The 25,308-nt window shown below is 37.9% G+C and overlaps 1 protein-coding gene across 7 annotated transcripts in view; it reads left to right on the forward strand.

Annotated features, from left to right (window-relative positions):
- Positions 1-25,308, forward strand: part of LOC149084773 (guanine nucleotide exchange factor for Rab-3A-like) — a 199,237-nt gene that overhangs the window by 42,037 nt on the left and 131,892 nt on the right. For all 7 annotated transcript variants that reach the window (XM_089232509.1, XM_089232508.1, XM_089232511.1 and 4 more), the window contains exons 2-3: positions 1,805-2,083; positions 20,329-20,452. In XM_089232509.1, coding sequence (XP_089088635.1) covers positions 1,845-2,083; positions 20,329-20,452 — 363 coding nt within the window. In that variant the 5' untranslated portion in view covers positions 1,805-1,844. The remainder of the gene's footprint in view (positions 1-1,804; positions 2,084-20,328; positions 20,453-25,308) is intronic.

A 25,308-nucleotide genomic window follows, 5' to 3' on the forward strand; every position in this document is an offset into this window, starting at 1 on the left:
TAGTTAATTACAGGAAAGCATAGGTGTACATAGAATTTTCTCAAGAAGAGGATTTTCAGATTTTTTATCTATCTTTGCAGGAAAGTATACTTACTGTAGAAAATATAATTACAAGAAAATGTACTTAATATGCAGGAAAAATAAGAACAGAAAGGTACATGTAACGTAGGAAAATACACAATGTAGGAAAAGTAATTACAGGAAAATACACAATGTAGGAAAAATTACAGGAAAATGTACTTTTAATGTAGGAAAAATAATTATAAAAGAAAAATCAATTAACTTCAAGTACGTGAACCCAAACCAATAGGAAATTGATTAAAAAAAGAGAACTATGTAGAAAATATTGATGAAAAAAATAAAGATGAGAGCCAAAAAAAATGAGAAAAGAGCGCAAAATATTACAAAATTAGGAGAACGCGCTTGCGCATTGTAAGTTCCGAACAGTTTCCGAAGTATTGTACACGAAGTAACGACCGGTTCGAGAATAACTCACTCCCGCTCCTCTGTGATTGGCCAAGTTCACCAGGGAATGTCGGATTTTTAGCCGCTAGTGTCTGAACAGCAACAGATGCTGTCTCTCACTTTAAGTGCTTAAATCTCAATTAAATATGTGCCTGTCTTAAATTGAACTCTGGTTATAATTACGTACATTCACATACATCATTAGTAATAAGGATATATTAACAGATCCAAAATAACAAGAGACCATACCTACAGAGGGGCATAGACTTGGTTGAAGGGGTGCAGAGAAGAACTACGCATGTCCTTATTGGTACACGGGCCTTGAGTTATGAAGAGAGACTTCATTTTTTTGAATATGTTTACATTAGATGAATGCAGGTGTCGAGGAGATATGATCGAAGTGTTCAAAATTTTCAATGGGATGGATAGGATGGACCATGAACTTTTAGCACACCGCCAATCGACTGCTCTTACAAGGGGACACCAGTATCGATTGGTGAGGGACAATGCAAGTTTATGGTGTCGCAGGGAATTTTTCTCTAATAGGGTTGTTAATAAATGGAATAGCTTATCCCTGGAGGTAGTAAATTGTAACACAATTGACACGTTTAAAAAGAAATACGATAAACATGTTGGGGTAAATCGAGAAGCTATCCATACTTAGGATAAGACAACCATAAGTATTCCTTATGGGCATTGTATAATTTTTATCACGTGTATATGTTGTTTATAATTTTTATTTACACTGTAATATATGCAAAAAAGTAAGTTTTTTCACCATGTTATATACCTATAGTGTTCAAAATATTATTCAAAAGCATTCATTTAGGTTTTTGACAGTTTAAACCAGTTTTTGATGCTTATCATGTCAAAAACCCAACGTAAATTGCCCATGGCGATAGACCTGAGTTGTGCTTGGTTTGAAAGAAAGAAAGTTGCAAATGGAGTGGAGGCAGACAACTTCAGCCATGAATGAAGCCGAAGCAGATGTCTTCAGCTGCGAATGGAGCGGAAGCAGACATCTTCAGCTGCAAATGGAGCAGAGGCAGACATCTTAAGCTAAGAATTGTTTGTTGGAGAGGAAAGGGGCAGCATTTGGATTTACTGTTGCCAGATTTCTGTTAATAACTTGGGAAGTGCTGTTGTAGACATCATTGTAGACACATTACAAAACATATATCAGTGTTTTGTAAATTGTGATTTGACCTCATCACGTCAATGTTCTTCTATAGTTTCGGGCAAAGTTATTCTTTTTTGATTAAATTGTTGGAAACTTTCTAAAATTAAAATATACTTCTCACCAAAATTAATATGAATGCTTGGTACTCTGTTTTTTCAGGTGCTTAAATAGCACAACAGTTTCAAACAGAACTGAAATCATGGCAGACTTGATGGATGGAACTACTACTGGTGGTTCTCCAATAACAGAAGATAAATCAACTATTCCTAGCTTAAATGAAATAAGGGATATTTCGCCATGCAAAAAAAAAGAATATGAAAGTCGTGCTGTTGTCATGCGGAAGAAAATTGAACAAAAACTTGATGAAATTGAAGCAGAGATACAAACTGAAAATAAAGAGATTGTTCAAAGAGTTGAAGAAAATGAAGATGTGAGTGAGTAAGTGTTAAAATCAGTTTTTTATTTATTTTACCTGCTTTCAAGTAACTACTCTTCTAGAACCCCCTTTGGAATGCTTGGTTGTTATAGAGTTCAGAAGCTCAAAGTAGTTTTTCACCTTTTTCCATTCTCTGAGCTGTGCAAGCCCAGCTAAGGTATCTATAGATAACACTGCACTTCTAGGAGCTCAAACTTCAGCCATTACTTCCTAGGCTTAGTGGTCTTTCCAGAATAGGTTCCAGCATTGTACCCAATTTTCTCAGAAGATGTCTTAAACAAAGCTCTAGGAGGCCACCTCATAAGGTAATAAGTGTTTGCTAAATGGCATATCCTCAGAATTAAGAGACCTATAGAAGGTATTTATAGGAGCTCTACCAGGGGCGTAGCCAGAAATTTCATTCGGGGGGGGGGGGCACTTTCATTTCGGGGGGGTACCAAAGTGACAGAACAATGGATTTGGCCATCTTTTTCTTTTTTTTCGGTAATTTTCTCACATTTCGGGGGGGGGCAGACCCCCAAGTCCCCCCCCCCGCTACGCCCTTGAGCTCTACTCACGAACAATCAACAGCATACAGTTACACAAGACGATGAGCCAGATGTATTTGTATGATGTCCTTTGGGGGGGGGGGGGGAGGAATCTGCCCTGACAAGACTTTTAGATGATGAGCTTGAAAGAAATTTTAAAAAATGGTAATAAGAAAAGTCCTACCACTTTACTCTCTTCCCTCAAATGAATAAAATACAAAGCCAATCACAGTGAAACTGCAGCGGTACAAACAAACAAACTTAGTACAGTAGGAAATTGATTATCCAAACATTAATTTTCCGAACAACTCGGTCAACCGAACACCTTCTCAACCAAACTCATTTTCAGTTTTCTATAGTCAATGATGTTCTACAGTTGGTATTTTCTTGAAACTTGTATCCTCTTTTATCTACAACAGCAAGTAACTCCCGCTATAAGGAGTACCTTTTCGATATTTTTCTCATGTGTTGTTTCTGCTACTGATGAAGGAACTTCCTATAGTTCTGAAACGTGTATAGCCATGGTTCTTTTGCAATTTTGGGTTCAAATAAAGGTGGTTGTTCAATTGTCTTTTTTAACCAAAAAGGTAATTCATTTTCTATTTTTCACGTCAATGGGTCGTATATTGTATTTTTCGCCTGTCATGTTCTTCATTTTTTTCTTATTTCCATATTGTATTTGTATTTTTGTGTGCTTGTATTCGTTCACCTCAATTCTCATCGTTCATTCTACCATTTTCCTTCGTACCGCCATTTTGTTTGCTTGTTGCTAGCACATGGTGCACACTAATATTTTTTCTGCTCGTTCGTACAGCTCGTTTGTATTTTTCGACTGAATAGGCCTATGTCCCTAATTAACAGATTTTCCAATCTCTGTCTTAAAAAACAGATTTCTTGAACACCTTCATTTTCTCCTTGATTGTAAAAGTAAGAAGTTGGTTCCGAGTTTTATTGCCCTACAATGTAATTTAACAGACTCGCCAAGGATCGTTAAAGCACTACGTAACTCCAAATTTGCTATTTTAAGAGCTCTCATACAAGACTGTCGCACTAAAATCTCCGACATTGAACATGAACTTTTTGATCTCCATATAACTCTCTCCAACACAGTTGATAACTGGAATACTATTGACAATAGGTCTTGGACAAGAACTATGCAATCTGTAGCTAACCATAGAATGTCTCAACCAACGAAAATTTTCCAAACTCGTACATAAGCATGCTACTCTTAAACATTTCCCCTTCCCCAAGGTTAACAACAATGCTGTAATTAATTTATCGAAAGTTGAAATCAATGACCAGGAGCTCAGTGCCCTAAAATTTAATAACTTGCTCTGTCCCGCGTAAACCATCGGCTACGCAATTAGTTGCCCCCATCAAAAGAGCTTTCAAGTTCAGTTCTCTGGCACCTACATAAAAAGAGGTTTTATGACAACTGATCGTTGACACCACAGATTTCAACGCTAAGCCCTGCCATTCCCAATCATGACAAAGGAGGGCAAATAGTCATCATGAATAGATCGGATTATGTTGAAAAATCCTCAACTCTAATAAATAATGGCCCATATCACAGCATACAAAAAGACCCCAGCTTGAATGAACTTACCACGGGCAAGTTCAGTCAGCCATTAAATCTTGTCAAATTCTATCTCAAACCATGAAAAAATCTCTCGCCCCCATCGGTTGCATTTTGCGCCAGGTTTTACACACTGTCCAAAGTCCACAAACCCGACATTCCACACCAACCAAGTCTTGAATATTGGCACTGCCTCTTACAACCTTGTGAAAAACCCTGTCTCAATATTTTCACCACTCTCTTACAATAACACACACACTACGAAAAATTCAGTCGAATTCGCACAGAAACTCTATACCTTCAACCCCCTCAACACAAAAATGGCCTCATTTGACTTAAAATCTCTTTTCACGAATGTCCCTGTATAAGACGCTCTTCGAGGTCTGCAGACTATACTAACCCAATTCCATTTTTCCCAATTTGAAAATTCTGAACTGTTAAATGTTACTCTGGTCTATCTCAACCAAAATACTCTCCTTCAACAAACAGTTCTATCACATGATTGAAAGCCTTGGCATGGGAAATCCTCTCAGCCCTGTACTTAGTGACATCTACATGCACTATTTTGAAACAAAACTCTTCCGTGAAATTCTATTTCCTTTTTTACGTCAGATATGTTGATGATTGCTTCATCCTTCTCGACCGTAATGTTAACATTGACCATATTTTAAATACCCTCAATTCCATTGACCCCTGCATCCAATGCACTATAGAGGAAGAAAACAATAACTTGCATTTCTGGGCGTATTGGTCACTCGCCACGAGAGCAAACTTTGTCTACCACTGTCTTTTGCAAACCGTTTGCTGTTTCTCTACCCCCTCACAACCTCTCTGTGCATCCTTTGGCACAAAATTATGCACCGTTCTACACATACGTGAAGCGAGCCATTAACATCTGCTCTTCACCAACGCTACTTGATGCTGAACTGAATATCCTAAGAGCAATAGTAGTAGATCGTGGCTACCACACCTCTCTCATTGATTATCTACACTGCAAACTTATTAAAAATACTTCCGCAACCAAGCCTAAACTTGAACACAAAAACTTGATCATTTTGCCTTCCCAAAAACCAGCCAACGCATCGCTAAAATCCTTCGAAAATACAATTTTTCTGTGGTTTTCACCTCTGTCTTCTCTAAACTAAAACTAGCTAAAATACTAGCTTCTTTAAACTAAAAGATCCCATTGACCCACTCAAAAACTGGGGCATCTACAGCATTTCATGCCAATGCGGATTATCATATATTGGCCAAACTAAATGTGCCCTCAAATACCATTTAAACGAGCATAGAAGATACGTAACCAACCGAGACTTTAACCGCTCATCCATAGCCCAACACTGCTGGTCCTTTGACCATAAATTTGACTTCTCTTCTGCGAAAATCATTCAAAAATGCCCCTCACCGTCTCACTTGGACTTCTTCGAATCATTCCACATCAACAAAAACACAAACCAGTTGGTCAACGACCTAACTAGCACACCACCCTTCTCAAAAATCTGGCAACACACACACACAGTTTCTACAATAATTATTCTTCTCCATCACTATCACGTTCTTGTTTGCGATTGGCTCTGCCATTTTTCTTTTTTCAGTCCTCCTCTGCTCTTGTTGCCGGTTCATTTTGAATTTGACTCTTTTGTCTACAACAGTGAGTAACTCCCGCTATAAGGAGTACCTTTTCGATATTTTTCTTTTATTTTTCTTATGTTTTGTTTCTGCTACTGATGAATGAACTTCCTATAGTTCCGAAACGCGTATAGCCATGGTTCTTCTGCAATTTTGGGTTCAAATAACGTTGGTTGTTCAATTGTCTTATCCTCTTATCTCCCAACTCGATAGCTTCATTCCATTGTACAATAATCCACTTCCAAACAATTGTACATACCGTACCTGTGAGCTACAGATGTAAACAATGGCAAATCTGGGTACAGTGTATGTAGTTATAAACGATTGGCAAGCAAACAAATGCGTGAATAGGATCAGATTTAGCTGTCATCTTTTTTTTTTTTCGTCTATGAATTCATCTTAATCTTGTGGGTGTGCCAAGAGTCTTCTTGACAACAAAACAGTTCTCATCACAGTTTTGTCGGGGGGTATCTTTCGTAGCTTGTTTAAAAACAGATATTTTTCCATCTTTCTTTAGCTTTAGTAGTGTCCACACTTTTCATCTTTCTCAAGTGCAGAATGGTGACAAAATCAAAACACTGTGTTTTAAACGTAGAAAAAAAAGTGGAAATTGTGAAAAGATTGAAAGCAGGTGATGGTGTGAGAAAACTTGCAGCTGAATATGGACTAAGTGTGGCAACCATCAGTGATTTTAAAAAAATTGCAATAAAATAGAAAATTTTGCAGCCATTTTGGAAACAAAGGGGCAGAGAATGAAAAGCTGGACAAAGCTGTTTACACATGGTTCATACAAAAAAAAAACTGATGGTGTTCCGATAAGTTGACCAATGCTTTAGGAGAAAGTTAAACTCTTTAATGAAATTGTTAGATTGAAAGTATTATATATTTCTATGTATTTTTGCTCAAATGAAGTATATGTTATATTTCTGTTTATAACTTGTGTAATTATCAAGTTAGAGATAATATTTGTTTAATTTGAGTTTTCTTGAAGTGATAATTAGTACATATACAGACCTGCCAACTCTCCCGATTTAGGCGGGAGACTCCGGATTTTTCATCCTTCCCCCCCCCCCCGCTCTCCGGATTTGTGCAGAAAATTACTATATTTTAGATTTTACGCGAGCTTTCACGTTGTCGTGGCGTCAATGATTACCGTCGTCGTTAGGGAAAACAGCCATAGAGAACAGCCGTAGTCATTTCCATTGAGCAGCCGTAAAGAAAAGTCTCTGTGACCGCATTTAAGCAACTGGCAAAGACGCGACTTCGTTTTCGTAGCGTTTATCGGCAATCATTTATCATGGGCATGACCTCGGTTGCCGAAATTCCTGTATAATCGTTATTGTATTCCATTAGCAGCCGTGCGGTAAAATTTTCCAAATAGTAGATCCATAGATCAGTAGTTGATTGTGTATTGGAGGTTCATTAGAATATAGTCTGGATATTTTTATTAGCATTTATTATCTTAATGTATTAGGGGCCATTCAAGTATTATGGAAGCAGATTTTCAGCCATTTTTGACCCCCCCCCCTCTCGTCAGCACAACACTGGCTCCCCCACCTCCATCAGAAAAATTTTGCCAGCAGCTTAGAATATTTCATATCTTCAAAAAGGGGTGGTTGATGACGTGAGCAACCTTCAAACCCCCCTCACCCCCTTGTCATCAAAAGTCAGCAAATACGAAATTCCCCCCCCCCCCTCGATCCTGACGTAGTACTTGAATTACGCCGTATCTGGCTTATCTTGTGCACTTTATCCAAGAAATAAACATGTTATCCACTGATATTACTCTGCTGTAAGCCATTGTACTGGAAATGAATCAATAGTTATGGGGCCAAGTGCCCTGAAAAATCTTGGACATTGTGCTGACTGAATCAAGATGGCCAACAGCATGGCTGGCTTAGATATGGAGGATATTGGAAGCAGCATTGGGCAAGTGAAAATCCCTGTATTGACTAACTATAATTCAGCTTTCTTTGACAAAATTGCTCTATTAATACTGGCATTCTTTTCTCTTGCATTGTGGAACCATTGAAGGAGAGCTTCAATATCAGCTGCTTTCCCCCCACCCTGCGTTTTGTTGAAAGATTACAGGATACAGCCACAGCAACTTGAATTTCAGTTCTGTTTTTCAGAATTTTATACAAAGTAGGCTGCATGGTTTCCAATGTTGAGGCAGCCTCTCTCTTGTTGCACGAAAGAAGAGGATCGTATTTTTAAGCAACTTCTGCTTCTTAAGTAAACTTACAGATTTGTGTTTAGACATCTTTTGCAAAATGTCTATGTAGACTGGATAGGTAAAATGTCACAATCTAAACTGTGCTGTTCTTTGAGCACATTGTAGATAGATTTGCTTATCAGTAATTTCTTGAACAAAAGGCGTCTGACTAGTTTTTTTAATTCCTTTTTATCGTGAACCACTTGTCGATAACATCTGTCATTCTTTGAAGCTCACATTATTAAAAAGCTGCGATCCTCGCTGTTGGGGGAATGGATAAGGCAGCAGCCACTATATGGGATGGCTATTATGAAGGTAAATGTGACAATAAGTAGTCCCCCCCCCTAATAACCTTGGGAATGACAAATTTTCTACAAATACCATACCACAATAGGCAAAATGCCCAACGAGGTGGCTCAGAAAAAGATGCCCAAAAGAAATATGGATGTCATATATTTCCAAAATACAGCAACCCAATTAAAAATGCAATTACAAACAATATATATACATGATGAAATATTATACAATGCCCATAAGAATACTTATGCTATTAATCTTCTCGATTTACCCTAACATGTTTATCATATTTGTTTTTAAACGTGCCAATTGTGTTACAATTTACTACCTCCGGGGGTAAACTATTCCATTTATTGTGATCTGGTGGCCCAGCCATTAGATACATCGGAAAAGTTACAAAACCGTGGGTGCTTGACTGGGAAACTATTGATCCCTGAATGAATTTTGGGGGTGCTCACATCAGTGGTACAGAATACTGTAGGTACTCGAGCACTCACTTCACCGCCTGGCTCCACCCACACTGCCAGTCATAACCCTAAATGCCAGAATTTTACTTTTACATTGTGGAATCTTTTGACTAAGTACTGCACTGTCAGTTCCCTTCCTCCAACCCGCAAGAAATTTCTGGCTACAGCTCTTCCAATAGCACCATTGTCCACATAATAGAAAGGTCTTGAGGTCAAACAACCTAACATAACATTTATTTGCACAATAATGTACTTAGGAAGAAATTTAACGATCATAAACGGTTCAGCTCCTGGATGTAAAACGGCCACAATAATTGAATTCAATTAGTGAGAAAAACTAATTTCTTAGTAAAATAATAACTGTACTCCCCCACATTAGCTGGCATGCCGAGAAACAGTGAGGCAGACCAGCATGCTGAAAATATCCGTATTTTCCGGAATGGCGATGAATTTGATTCACGGATTCTGGAAAATTCTTGAATATCTTTATTTTTTATTAATTTCTTATTTCTTACCAGGAAAATAGATTATACATATCCACGGAGCCCATAATGGTGGCTCTTACTGGATGTTAGTGAATAGAAACAGTTGAATATTTAATATTAGAATGAATAACTGCATTTGTTTGAAGGAAGATGATAAATAAATAAAAAATAAATTATTAAAAATTTTGAAGCAAACAGTGTTAGTGCAATTAGAAAAACAATTCATTATTGAAATAAATGAGGCAGAGAGCTGAAGGTGCATCAAAGTAAAACGGACAAGGTGAATATATCTATGTATATACTTTAATTAGAAATTTCAGTAACGTAAGTTGTATAGGTATATCTCATAATGTACACTCATGTCCATAAATTAAGGATAATTCAGAATCACACGGAAATCGAAATCTAAAGTAAAAATTTCACCTGTAGAATTATCACACACATCTGCAAGAATATGCAAATTTCAGGAAGCCACCAGATGATGTCGATAGTACGTCACAATGATGAGAGTGTAAGAGGGGGGGGGTATATAAGGAATGGTGGCAAAGAATTAAAATTGTTCACAAAAGTTCTGTAAGGCGCTCAGTGCCATAAGCGAATAGTTATGACACCGAGGAAGCATGTGGATGATTTTTTATGTGGTAGAATTATCGGCTGCCTGGAATGTGGGCGTACTCAGATGGAAGTATCCAAGGAACTTGGAATTGCCCAAAAGTGTCATCTCTAGGCTTTGACAACGATTCCAAGATAACGGAAATGTCAGTAGACATTACAGTACAGGTTGCCTCCGAGTTACAACGCAGAATGAAGACCGGTATTTGGCAGTAACTGTGAAAAGAAGCAGACGGAGCTCAGCATCCGACCTGTCTCGTCAGCTATCTGCAGCCACGAGTACCACAGTTTCAAGGCAAACCGTGTACAGACGTTTGGGAGATATTGGTCTATATGCTCGCAGGCCTGTCAGATGTGTTCCGCTCACGGCAACTCACTGTCGGCAGCGATTAGCCTGGAGTAGAGAACATGCAGTGTGGACATCGTCACAGTGGGCTTGTGGGATGTTTTCCGACGAGTCTAGGTTTAGCTTGCAGTCTGATTCATGTCGGACTTTCATATGGAGAACGCCAGGTACCTGTTACCACCAAGACAACATCATTGAACGACACCGTTACGGTGGTGCAGCATTGCTCGTTTAGGGTGGAATTATACTGGGTTCCAGAACAGATCTGCATGTTCAAACCGGAACCATGAAAGCCCAAATTTATCGGGACATCATTCTGGAACAACATGTACGTTTGTTTAGGGGTGCCATGGGCGCAGAATTTGTGTTTATGGATGACAACGCCCGTCCTCACCGAGCAAACATCTTAAACGAATGCCTTGAATCTGAGGGTATAACCCGTATGGAATGGCCAGCATTCTCACCTGACTTGAATCCGATAGAGCATGGGTGGGACATGCTTGGCCGACGAGTTGCAGCCCGTCAACCACCTCCTACATGTGTACCGGAACTTCGGAGAGCATTGCTTGCTGAGTGGAGTGATCTTCCCCAAGATCAGATCAATAATTTGATACTCAGTATGCCTAGGCGTTGTATGGACTGTATTTCATCGCATGGAAGACATACAATATATTAACCTTCATACCAACCATGTAATAATAGTAATTTTTTGTAAAGGCGATATTTTTTACAATTGCTCCAGGGAGCGAAAACCGTAGTTTTCATAAATTGTATCATACATACACCATCGTTTTTGTTCTTTATCTTTTGTTTAATAAATGGGCTTTATGAATAAGTAATGTTTGTTTTGTTTCTGAACCTTTATTTGCCGGAGCTGGCATTATCCTTAATTTATGGACATGAGTGTAGATTACGAAAGAGGGTGTTAGTGTGGTGGGGGGGGGGGGAAAGAAGGAAATGAAACATTTCAGAGAGAATCAGAAATATTGTTCAAAGTCGGTACTGTAATTGCAAGAAGGTAAAATTTGATTAGTCTTCTATACATGTGTATGAACAGGGCCGCAGCTAGATGCTTGGTCACTCGGGGCAAGTGCACATTTTTACGCCCCCTTGTAATGGTAAAGGAGAGGTTTCATAGTGAAATTTGCACCCCCTTTGGGCCAGCGCCCGGGGCACGAGACCCGTCTGCTTCCCCCCTAGTTGTGGCCCTGCGTATGAACAGTTGAATTCATATCAGATGGCAAAGAGTAATAAAATTCAGGAACTATGTAAGTAAAATACTTTCTTTTCAAAGTTTTATGAACACAAGATAATGCATAGATTCAATCTATTTCTGAGGAAGAACGAGACAAATTAATATTTTAAAAAAATTTGATTTAGGAAAAAATATATATATATATATCAACTTTATTCGGAAAATCCATTGATTTTCAGCTGAATGCTGTGATCCTATTAAGTGGCCAAGACCACAACATCCAAAAAGCTCTCATGTTATATGGCATGCCGAAAATTTTTAAGTAAAATAATTTGATAGTAGTTCAAATCAGCGCTCATGTATTCAGTTTCATTTTGCCCAGATTTTTACTTGAAAAGTAAGAAATACGTTGGCAGAGAAATGGGAAAAAAAGACTAGCGCACAAAAAGCCAAGTATTGTACTTAGTTTGAATCCTTTTATGAGAGAACACACCTTTTCTTTTCCTCTCCTACAAAGCAGCATTGAACAGTGAACAGAACAAAAATTTTAAACCACACAACACTAAATCCGATATTCCGCTGTTTGTACGGGGAAGGAAAAATGGTTGGATTTTTTTCGAAGTTTATATATTCTTATAGTTTTGTGACAATTACCTGAACCTTTTTCAAGTTAATTTTCTCAACACCCTAAAACCGTGAGTCGGTTAATGATTTAATAATAAATAATCTGTTAATGATGCTGGAAAATAAAACCCATGGAGCAATCACAAATCCGTTAAAAATAGGTAGTGAAAACAGATGTACTCGAATTGAATTTTTTGTGAAAATAAAATCATTCCATTTAAAGTTCTAATAGTTTAATCACTATTCTATAGTTTTTATTTCTGTAGTTTAAATCAAAAATAATATAAGTCTCCATTTTTTAATCACTATTAAATTTCTGAGAATTTTTCAAATAAATATTCTAAGAATGATTCGGGAAAAGAAGTCATCTCAAAGTATGTTGAATCAAATTGAGATAATGATCAAGAGCGAACTTAAAAAGAAACACTTACCATTTTAAATATGAAATGGGTAAATTCTGGTAAAAGAAGCAAGATCAAATGTTCAAAAATGCTCGAAACTGAAGAGAACAAAAGCACTAATCAGACTTGCATTAGCGGCAAAAACAAGAATAATAATTACCTTTCTAATGAGTGTTTCAATCCTTTTTAGTGATTTTTTTTAAATTGGTGATTATCAAGTCTACAAGCTAAATCAATTTTCAAATCATTTTTGAAATCCAAAATACTATATATTAGCCTCCCATTTGTTGATATTGTAGAGAATGTAAAAATATAAATAAAGTGTCTCGAAATTTTTTTATGATTTAAAAATTTAAAAAAATAATTATTTCTTCTAGAGGAAATCTCTGTATTTTGTACCTTAGGGAGGGGACACCCCCTCTTTTTCTGAGCTGAGATAACACTGTTCTCTGAAGTAAAAAGTAATTCTGGGTACGCTACTGCATATATGTATAAGCCTATAAATACTATTTTATTTATTGCCAAAATTTTAAAGTGCTACAAAACCGATAAATGCTGCTACAAAAATCAAATTTTCATTTTCCACCCCTGTGTTTAAGTTGGTCTGGAGCAACTTCCTATCGCTTTGATTCTCAATTACCCCCATTAGCTTCACATCATCTGCAAATTTTCTACTGTCTTCTAGTCTGCAAGTTATCAAACCCATTTGCTCACCAATAAGGTGTTAAGCGAGATGACTCGCTCCGATGGATATATATATATATTTATTTTTTTGAAATTTCACATTAAGTTTCACATTTCTTTTTTTTTGTATCCTGTGTATATAATATGGCAAGTGTAAGATAATAGATGATATGGCATGGGAGGGCCCTCAATTGCTTTTAAAACATACCTCCATCCTAATATGTGTACATTCATCCATCTTAACTAAACCCCGAAACTTTTCTCCAACTCCCAATCCCATCTCGTCTATAATCACCGCAAAATTTTTTAATCACGACAGTACCCAATTGTCCGGGGGAAATATGCTGTAAAAATTTTATATGTTTTTCTTCTTCTATTTGACACAAAATAAAGTGTTCCAGACTTTGCCACGAAGCTGGGCTGGAAGAGATCTCTGCAACTGGATATATCCAGTGACAAAATTCTGGCGTTCATTCATTCATTACAAATTTGCTAGCAATCCCATCGATACCCTGATCGAGTTTATCAATAAAAAGTGAGTATGGGGCCAAGGACACTTCCTTTAAGAACTCCACTTGTGACGCCTCTCCAACCAGAGAATTCCCAGTTCACCATAACTTGTTGCGACCTACCTCTTAACCATGATTCTATTCAAATCAGCAAGTTGCCCCCAGTCTCGTATGAAAACGCCTCAAGAGTTTATCATGTTGAACGAATCCTGTGTGATCGAATGCCTTCTGTCAATCAAGGTAAACAACATCTAAATTTTTGCCCTTACCCAACACCTTAGTCACCTGATCATAGAAGCAAAAGAGGTTAGTTACACATGTCTAACTGAACCCATGCTGATTATCTGACAATACATCATTGTCTATCCACTTCTCCAATGGTATTTTGGTAATAATTTCCGAAAGGGAGTTTGTCAAACTCTCTGGATGATAATTTGACATAGCTTCTCTACTACCCTTTTCAAATATCAGAACAGCATTAGCAAACTTCTAATCCCTTGCGACGATACCCTCAGCAACACTACTCCTGTAAATCTGTGCGACTGGCCCCAACAATTCATTAGCACATTCCCTGAGGACCCTGGGATAGATATCACCTCGTCCTGGTGTTTTGTTTGCACATATATTATTTAGGTCTAACGTCTTCCACTTGAATTTCGTTGAAGATTTTATTACCCCATGCAACACTTATATTAAATATCATTTTCTCTATTACAAACCGACGTAGAAACGTCATTGAAAGCACTACACATGCCTACATTGCTCTGTACCCTAGATCCTCGAACAAAGGGAATAATGTCATGCAAAACAGAAGATAGCTTTGTACTAAATTCTTCCCATTGATTTACCACCCGACTGATTCCAACCGGTCTTTGAAAACTTCTGCTAACCTTCCTCTCAAAACATCAAAGTTAGTTCTCCGAAAACAAGGAACCAGTCTTTTGTTATCAACCTTACCTGAAGAAAAGTTACAGTGACAACTGACGACACAATGATCACTGGATGAAAACTCGTCCCCACCAAAATATGTTCAACAAGATCGTCAGAACTAGTAAGAACTAAATCCAAAATAGCAGTACTTCTAGTTGCTTCAGATGCATACTGATACAAAAGATTTTTGAGCACCAACTTAAGAAAGTCTCTTTCATATTGACCTCTAGCTGAAAGGTTTCTCCAATCAATACCCGGGTAACTGAAATCCCCTAGTATGACAACCCTCTTATGCTTACACATGTAAGAAATTCCATCATGAAATTTGACGATGTAGTTTGGATTCCTATTCGGTGGATTGTAACAACCCCTAGCAGCAAGTTTATGATGTCTTTTGTTTTCAAGCTCAACCCATATAGTTTCAATATCACACTTTCTAGCCTTCAAACATGATTTCACTTCTATCAACACCCCTTTCCTATCAGATCTATTTCTCAAAAAAGTATTGTATCCTAAGATGTGTAAAAAAGACTCATCTCCATCGTTTGCTCAAGATTCTGTAATGGCTATAAGATCCAGGCCCTCCACAACTATAATAGTTTCTAAAAAATTTTTCTTATTACCCAAGCTCCTGGCATTTATTAGCACACATTTTATTTGCGCGGTGATTCAGTGTCATTCGAGAAGCCATTCAAGTCAGAGGTGGGTAATTCCCCATCAATACTGTTTCTATTATCATTAACTAACCCGCATTCCCATCTATGTGATCTGGGAGTATAAAACTTACCTACCTAAGCCTATTGTAAACCTTCCAGACCTCCCTCCTATTCAGATGGATCCCATCCCAACGAAGCCACCTACCGGTAAATGTGGGAAGCTCCAAAAACATGACCTGAAGTGAGGAGCAAATGTCCTTTAAGCCTAAATTGAAATGGTGGATCCTACTCCTATACCCCCACTACCCCTTCGCAGTACTGGAATTACTTCAACATCTGAACCCCCTCCCGAGCGGATAATAGTAAGTCCTGGTACTCTAACAGAGACTCACTAATATCCGCTCCTACCTGATTCGTTCCCATCCACAGGATTACTCACCCAGGGAGCTTTCGACGATGAAAAACGTCTCAAACATTGCTAATCTTTTCCCCAGGAAGACAACAGTGCTCGAAAACCCCAAAAATTCCTACACACTCTGTTCCCCAATTCCCTAACCATAGAATTGCTGATGATTAAACCCCTATTACTATCCCCCTCTATCTCATCCACGACCACCCAATCGCCCTCTAAACTGTCGTTGTTCGTGGAGATTGCTTCTTCATCAACAGGTGTCTTGATGATAAGTGGCTCCATTATAACCGGGCCCTCTAGAACCCTAACTTTTTCCCATAACGTTTCGACCTTCAGTTCCAACTTTGCCCTATTCAAACACCCCTTACACTTGAAACTATCACCCTAAATCAGGAAAACTTTCCGTTGCAAGCTCTACACAACACTTGTCGAAGGTCCAGGTATACTTACACTATTGGAGGAAGCTAGATACTAACACACTTTAAAAAATGGAATGTGAAACCAGACTCAAATGGAATGTGGTGACCAGATGATATCTATCCCAGGGTTCTCAGGGAAGGTGCTAATGAATTGTTGGGGCCAGTCGCACAGATATACAGGAGTAGTGTTGCTGAGGGTATCGTCCCAAGAGATTGGAAACTTGCTAACGTTGTTCCGATATTTAAGAAGGGTAGTAGAGAAGCGGTGTCAAATTATCGTCCAGTGAGTTTGACAAGCTCCCTCTCGAAAATTTTGGAAATTATCATCAAAAGGCAGTGTGTGAAGTGGATAGACGAGAATAATGTATTGTCGGATAATCAGCATGGGTTCAGGAAGGGGAAGTCATGTGTAACTAACCTCCTTTGCTTCTATGATTACGTGACTAAGGCTTTGGGTAAGAGCAAAAATGTCGACGTTGTTTACCTTGATTTCCAGAAGGCATTCGATCGGGTCCAACATGGCAAACTCTTGAAGCGTTTACACGAGATTGGAATAGGGGGCAACTTGCTGAATTGGATAGAATCGTGGTTAAGAGATAGGTCGCAACGAGTTATGGTGAACGGGGAATTCTCTGGTTGGACAGACGTCACAAGTGGAGTTCCTCAGGGAAGTGTCCTTGGCCCCATACTTTTTTCACTTTTTATCGACAAACTCGATCAGGGTATCGATGGAATTACTAGCAAATTCGCAGATGATGTGAAGCTAATGGGGGTAATCGGAAATGAAAGCGATAGGGAGTTGCTCCAGACCAACTTAAACAAGATTGCAGCATGGGCAAATGAATGGAGCATGACGTTTAGCGTAGATAAGTGCATGGTCGCTCATTTTGGTTCGAACAACCCACGGTTCTCTTACGAGTTGAATGGTGTCACTATCCTGGATGCAACTAGAGTCACCGATTTGGGAATTCTCATTGACGACCGACTTAAGTTTTCTGAACATTGTTCAGCGGTTGTCAAAAAATCGAATAGAATGCTTGGTCTCATTTTCAAAAAGGTCTCTTCGCGTTCTCCTAAAGTCATTCTTCCGCTTTTTCGAGGCTTAGTTCGTCCTGGACTGGAGTATGCTGTAAGGTTTTGGAGACCATACCTACAGAGGGACATAGACTTGGTTGAAGGGGTGCAGAGAAGAGCTACGCGTGTCCTTATTGGCACACAGGGCTTGAGTTATGAAGAAAGACTTCATTTTTTGAATATGTTTACATTGGATGAACGCAGGTGTCGAGGAGATATGATCGAAGTGTTCAAAATTTTCAATGGGATGGATAGGATGGACCATGAACTTTTAGTACACCGCCAATCGACTGCTTTTACAAGGGGACACCAGTATCGATTGGTGAGGGACAATGCAAGGTTATGGTGTCGCAGGGAATTTTTCTCCAATAGGGTTGTTAATAAATGGAATAGCTTACCCCCGGAGGTAGTAAATTGTAACACAATTGACACGTTTAAAAAGAAATACGATAAACATGTTGGGGTAAATCGAGAAGCTATCCATTCTTAGAATAAGACAACCATAAGTATTCTTTATGGGCGTTGTATAATATTTTATCATGTGCATATATTGTTTATAATTTGTGGTAATTGCATTTTTAATTGGGTTGCTGTATTTTTGAAATATATGACAACCATATTTTTATGGGCATCTTTTTATCAGCCACCTCGTTGGGCATTTTGCCTGTTGTGGCGTTGTATTTGTATTTGAAACATTAGCAGGAAATTAAAATAACATAAAATACATTACAATGCAAAATATACATAAAAGATTGTACGAAAAAATAAAATAAAATGCTCGACACTAAATCACAAAGAAGAAAATATATATGTATATAAAGAATACAAAACGAAGAATACAATATAAAGAATACAATACAATTCACCTACGTGACGGATAATCCTTTGGTAATCCCTAGCAATGTGAGTGATTATCTTACCACTATTGCTCCCTCAATTTCCTTACAAAAAAAAGCTATTAGAATTTTGATGGGAAATTACATCACTCCTTCAAGTGAACTTTTTCTACACCTAAATATCCTACGCTTAAGGCATTTATATTTTTTTAGATCCATACTTATAATCAAGAAAAAACAGTATGCTTTACCTTTGAATTCGTCACGAACATCCAATAGGCATAGTTTCATATACTCTCTGCCTTTAGTTCATAAAAATATTCTCAAAAAACATTTTAGCTTCCTCATTCTTAAATTTTATAATAGCCTTCCAAATGAACTTTTAAAGCTATCCACATTTTCGATTTTCAAAAAACTTCTTAAACAATACTTATTTCAAATAGTCAATATTGAAAACTACTTTTCTACTACGATTTCGTCCTCAAATTTGCACTCTTTTTTTTGCTACAGATTGACTTCCCGCTCCAACTGGTTAATTTCTCATTTAAAATTCCTTTTTGTTGTCAGCTCTGCTGTACTATTTCAAATCATATTATATAAACTCATGTTGATTTATTTATCGATTTTTTTTTATATAAGTAATAATGCACCCCCTGCCCGTTGCATCATTATATTGTATTTTATATATTTGATCATTTTTGTCGCGCCACGGTCATTTTCTGCACACGAGGGCTAATTAGACCGGGACCTACAATTTATTGCCGAATCCGAACGGCAGGCTTATTTTTTTATACTCATCAAGAGGTTGGTGCGCTAACCCCTCGATGGGGTACTCTCTGCGGTAGAAATTTTTTCTGCGGTCATGTTGCCGTTTCACCCCTGTGTCAGGAAAATTTTCTGACGAGGACGAACCGGGTATCGAACATGCGACACCTCTAAACATCCTTTGGTACTTTGGGCGAGTATCTCATCGACCTGGGCTACCCCGCACCCGTATTTTATATATAACTTATGTATTATATGTGTGTGAGTATATTTTGATTTTTTGATTTTATCTTTTTTTTCTCCTCCAAAATTACTAAACACTGTAATTATATTTTATATTGTCAATTGTTAGTGTTTATAAATTAACTTCATTGTAACAACCAGTATGGGACCTAGGTGTCTCCTTGGTGGTTTTCATTAATCAAATGTGATACTTTTATTAACCTTATATTAATTAATAAATTGATTTGATTTTGATTTGAGATGGATCAGATGGGCAATTATAGAAAGTAATATTGACTGGATACTATACTGAGATAAATTTGGAAAGATAATTCACATTCTTCTGCGGGAAATCAAACTACCAACCTCTTACTGTCCAGGCAAGTGCTTTACCATTAAGCTACAGAGGACAGATATTTACTTCAATTAGAACAATATGTTCTTTAGGCTGAATGGGAAGTTTCTTTGTATGCCACCATCTGGGGGACTAATGCTGTTACGATCTGTTGCTGAGTTAGAAGTCTGTCTATTGTGCAGTCCCATTCAGCCTGAAGAACATATTCTTCTAAGGGAAGAAAATGTCTGTCCTCTGTTATACTTGATGGTGGAGCACTCACCCAAATGGTGAAAGTTTAGTGGCCCGATTCCCCACAGAGGAATGTGAAATTTCTTTACCAAAGTCATCTTCGTTTGGTTTCTTGTCAATTGATCATTGTATAAATAGCAGAGATTCATCATTTCGTTGTACAATTATAGTTGTTTATGCACAGTTGATCAAGCGCTTTTACTAGGAGTCACCAGTATCAATTGATTTAAATTGCTATATGGTGATGTGACCAAAGTTGGTGTGTAAGGAAAAAAAGTATTGATTGGTTAGACTGAGGGACAACTGGTTTCGCATGGAGTTGTTTTAGTTATATTTTGATTGAGGACAACCATAATTTCTTTTTTATGGGCATTATAGTATATTTATCCCATAATTTCTTTTTTATGGACAGTGTATTATATTTATCTCACACTTTTTAGTTGTTTTTTTTAATGAAAACTTTTTTTGGGGGGGGGAAGCTGTGTTTGTAGATACAGTTGACATTTTTAATAATATGCCCTTTTTTATGGGCATTATTTATTTATTATTATTTTCTCAGCCACCTTGTTTTATGTGTTGTGGTCTTTGAATTTGTATTTGTAATCCAAAATCTGGAAACTTCGGAAATTTGGACATAGACCCTGTGTTAAGTCTGAATTTCATAGTTCATGCTGTATAATTTACTTGCAGTCCATACAATTTAATGAGTGGAATTTAATTAAAGCAATAGTGTATATCCAGGTTTTAAAAAATTTGATTCATTATTATTTTTTCTCCAAGACTTCCAGAAATAATTCAGAATAAACGTTTTGTTGACATGAAACGATCTCGTAGTTACTCACTTGTGGAAATGAAAGATACAGCTATTGCTCGTTTGAAAGCAGAATTGGATAATGCACAATTGGTGAGTATATATAGAATTTATGATGTATGTATCGATATGTATGATATTTTGATGAAGCATACATGTTCTCGGTTAGAGCAGCCACTGTCAAAGTTGAGATTTTATTTAAACACTAATGATTTTCTCAATTATGCTTTAACCATCCACCGGGCATGAGTTTTTTGTCGAATCGTTCTCAAAATGCCACGTCAAAAACACAAAATCGTTCCAAAATGGACAGGCTTCTCTAGTAAAACATGGTGCCTACCCCCCTTGCGAAAAACGGTATATAATACCCCGGACAGTGTGGTGATAATAAAGATTGACATTTCGGTACCGCCCAGTCAGTAACACTTTTTTCCTCTTCGGTACGAAACATTTTCTTTCCCCTACGGTATTTGCAATACGGCACATTCAAAGGCGGTAAAAACGAGTCTCCTCATTGACTCCAAACACTGGTTGAAAAGAACTTGCACTCAGAATTCTCTCTCTCTCTCTCTCTCTCTGTTCATTTATTGACTTTTCATTTCTTTCAGATAAAAATTTCATAATAAAAATTCTTGGAGTTTCGGACGCACTCCAGTTTATATATATATATATATTTTTTTTTTTTTTGCAGTAAAAACGAACCCTCGCTTTGAGGGAAGAAAAGTCCTTCCCCCCCCCCCCCCCCCCACCGAAATAATCTTGCTCACGCTACCGCTCGTACATCTGCAACATGTAACATGTTCTGTAAAAAACCGTCGGGTAAAATAAACATTTTCCATTTTTAAATTTTGATAATAGTGAGGGGAAATAAAAATGCTGTTTCTCTCATAAACAAAGCGGTCACTCAATTATTACGTAAACTGTGAGCTCTGCAATCCCTTCCCAGGGCAAGCGTGGGTCCAGAAGGGGAGACAAATAATATTGGGAAAATTTGTCTGTCCCGTAAAATACGGGATTATCCGATGCACCTACACAAAAAAGCCGGATACGTACTGGACCCGATATCTATTCACAGTTGCAGATTTATTTATTCATTTACATCCACAAAAGGCTAATTGCATTTACATTGCGGAGAAAAAGCAGGAAAAAACGAAAAGAACATGATAAAATCAAAAGAAAAGGACCAAATAATGGCAAACTGTACGTACATGGGGAGCATTAAATTAAAATGGATAGTTGATCAAGAAACCCGAAATGTCAAAGCTTGATAGTCGTTTGCAAAATAACACGTACATCGGTGTAAAAGATGCCTCATTTTATAATACTCACAATGATTATGTATGAATCCAAGTTCATATTGGGAAATATGATAATCTTTCAATTAATTATTTGATTAACTAAACATAACTCTGGTCCAGGATGATGATTCCGAATAGCAACGTTGGTTTTGTTTGCACATGTTGATAGACGTGAAAAAAGCCAGCACTACAAGACTGATAAAGGTTTTATAGATGTTTTTATCGTCTTCACACTTACGTTAACTTGATTAAATTTTTATTGTAAAATATGTCGGAACCACTGAACAGGTGTTCACTTTTACTGTATAAAACGGTTAGAAATTAATTTATAATATATATAGGGCATTTTTAACATTAAAATTTAGTATAGAAACCAATTGCGACCGAAGTCAAACGTCGAATAAATGTGAAAGTTGTATAAATGAGATTCCACTGTTTTTATCGTACCTCCCATAAATCGACACTTCCCGTCAGGGCCGCAACTAGGGGGGAGCAGGTGAGTCTGCTGCCCCGGGCGCTGGACCAGAAGGGGCGTAAATTTCACACTTTTACCTCTCTTTCAACATTAAAAGGAGGAGCCAAAATGATTGCTTGTCCCTGCTGCGGCTCTGCGTCCCGTTAGCGGACAAAATTTTTGGTCCCATGGGTGACCATTATCGAGATGCTGTACTGTATCTGCGATGGGAACAACCACCCCCTACCAAGAGCCAAATAAAACGTGAATATTTGTCTGTCCCATAACATATCAATATGGGACGGTGAAACAAACTTACATAATTCGCTCCTCCTGTCACATCGTCCTGGGTCCGCATCTGTCTTGAGTATTATATTTTATGGCCTTGCGTCTCTCTTTTTTCCTGAGTAGCATGGCAAAATCAAACTATGGTTCACCTTTTTTCCTCGGTTCAATCGGTCATTTCAACTGCCCGTAAAAAGAGAAAGAGGTAGTTTTTTCCATTTATTCCATCTATCTATTTTGGCTTATAAGTGTCACTGAATACGAGAAACAATATTTCCCATCTTCCCGTTCTTTGATGGTGTCATTTGATCATTTTTCACGCATTCATTCTTTTACACCAGCGTTTTTTAACCTTTTTTTTGCCTGTGGCTCCCCTGTCTTACCCAGAGTCTTCGATCCTCATCTAGAAGCAAGGTTCTTTATACGTATTGAATTGATTTTTTATCAGTGAATTTATACTGAACGAAAATTTTGCAAATAAAATTGGCTTCCAGACCACTGGCCTAGAATTTATTGAGCTCCCTGTTAATCCGACTTCTATTCAGGACTGTCTGAACATCATGGGCCCCCTAGGCAAAGTGATGCTATGGTAGTCCTATACTTAGCCGGAAATAAACAGCCTACATATTTCCTACTTATTTACAAAATTTATTGTACTATACAAAATATCATAAGGGATTCACTTATCAACATGAGACTCCCGAGCATGACCCTTCACAAGTGGGGGGAACCTACTGCAAAATGTAGGTGGTGAGGGCCGGACGGGTCTATGCCCTAAGACAGCCCTGGTTTTGTGGGTGAAGTTTTGTGGATACTGTAAGTGTATATAGTCACTAAATATAAAAGCTTTATTTCTTTACACCTTAATTTTTCTTCTCAGCTCTCTGCAGCCCTCCAAACCACCTGTCATGGCCCCCTTCTAAATTTTCTTCCGTGCCCCCCTTGAAGTATCCCACTGCCACCAGCCCCCCCCCCCACCCAGTGAGAACCATTGCTTTACACGACAATTGGCCAAAACTGGCCAGTTTATTGAAAGAATTTCAATTGTTTTGTTCCATTAACAGAATAAGGGAAAAGTGTGCGCGGGAAAATATCCAACGAAGCCGTTTTTAACTGTTGACATTCTTTACTTCATTTTCAACAACAAAGACTGACGGAACATCAGAAGTAGTTTTTTTCCCCTTTGCTCAGTGGCCATTCCACAATAGAGATTCTACGCCTCAATTTGTTCAGTAGGACCTAGACAGAGCTGCACCCATCAAAACAGGTGCGTGCCGGGTATTTCTTTCTGAAGTGAGAGAATGAGATAGCGACATATATATATATATATATATATAATATGTTCGTGAGGAAGCTTTTATATGGATTCTGAAAACTGATAAGAATCACTGTAGTACCGACACAAGAAACTACATGAAAATAGTAGAATTTCCTTCATCCTTCGTCGACATTGTATATGGAGGCAGAAAAGCAAAACTAATTTTTTTCTCAATTTGTTTTCAACTAGGAAGCCATTATGAAGTATAGGCGGTACCAATTGATAGAAGCAATGGCAAGCAATTTCGGTTGCTCCGCAACATCGTTCCTCACTCTTTAGGTCCCCCTTTTGGTAACTCGCTGACCAGCTCCCTCACTTTTTCAATCACTGCCTTGCTCAGACACTCTCTAGGTAAGCGGTTCTCAACCGGTGCTCCGCGGAGCCCTTGGGCTCCTTGTGCACTCTTCAGGGGCTCTGCGGCCACTCGAGGAAAATAATAAAAAAAAAAAAAATTATAAATATTTTTAAATAGTAAAAATAAAACGATAACGATTTAATGAGATTTTTTTTTTTTTTTTAATTTTTCGAGATCCAGGTCTTTCATAACTAAGGTTCTCGTTTCCTGGGTTTTTCTCCCAATCCCAAAAAATATAGAATCAAAGTGATCCGATCCCAGAAATTTTCCTGGACTTCAATCTCATAAACGTATGGGTATGGCCCCCACAAGGGGTGGGCTGACAAGGCTCCAGCCCTGGGGCCCGGGGTGATTTTAATCTCTTTTTTTTTTTTTTTTTTCATGTTATAAATTCGTCATAAAGGAATCCCCGTGAAAGTCTGGTCGGGGGGCCCGTAAAAGATCCCAGCCTGGGGGCCCTGCCATGTGGGCAATTTAAAACAAAAGTAGTAAATGAGAATAAGTAATCAGAAAATACTCATAAAAAAATTAATTATTATTAATTTATTTTAAAATTGACATTGGTTTGTAGAAATGAGTTCTTACCGGTTGTACTTGCATTACGCTTGCTTTTTGTTCGTGATTCGTAGGTTTGGTTTTTGGTTGATGAAAATTATCGCATTTGCTGCCACGTAAATTAGGCTGGAAATCGGGGTTCGTCATTTGGGGGGGGGGGTCAGGGGGACCGTTGAGGGGAGGGGGAAATCAATGAAACTATATGTAAAGTCCCAACTCGGGGCACCATTGTACTTTTTTTGTGCTGTATGCCATCTATAGTTCCTCCTGTTCCTTTGTACATATTTTTCATACTTTCGAACTTTCTTATATTGGTCTTGGTGTGAATATAATATGTTGTACCAAATTTAAAATGTTACAATGCATAAATAGTCTTGACTCTGGTGTCGGATAAAAAAAAAAATTAAGAGCACTACAATGATCGTATTATTGGCCGAATTTATATTTCTGCCCCCCCCCCTCCATAATTTAGTTGTCTTAAACATATATTATTGTCGTAGGATCATGACAGTAAAAAACGATTTCGTCGATAATATCCGAGTGAGAAAAAGAAAAACTAGAAAAAATGAAGCCCGGCATATCGGAGCCTTCAGCTACTGTAAATAATCATTTCCCCTTGAAGGGAATTGTGTGTGTGTAATTTGTGTTTCACCCTTGTATTTCTTGGAAATAGCTAGTTCCTAT

This window comes from Pholcus phalangioides, unplaced genomic scaffold (genome assembly GCF_987345545.1).
Source record: "Pholcus phalangioides strain wild (caught in Gottingen) unplaced genomic scaffold, Ppha-v1.0 ptg000007l_1, whole genome shotgun sequence".
Classification (NCBI taxonomy): Eukaryota; Metazoa; Arthropoda; class Arachnida; order Araneae; family Pholcidae; genus Pholcus; species Pholcus phalangioides.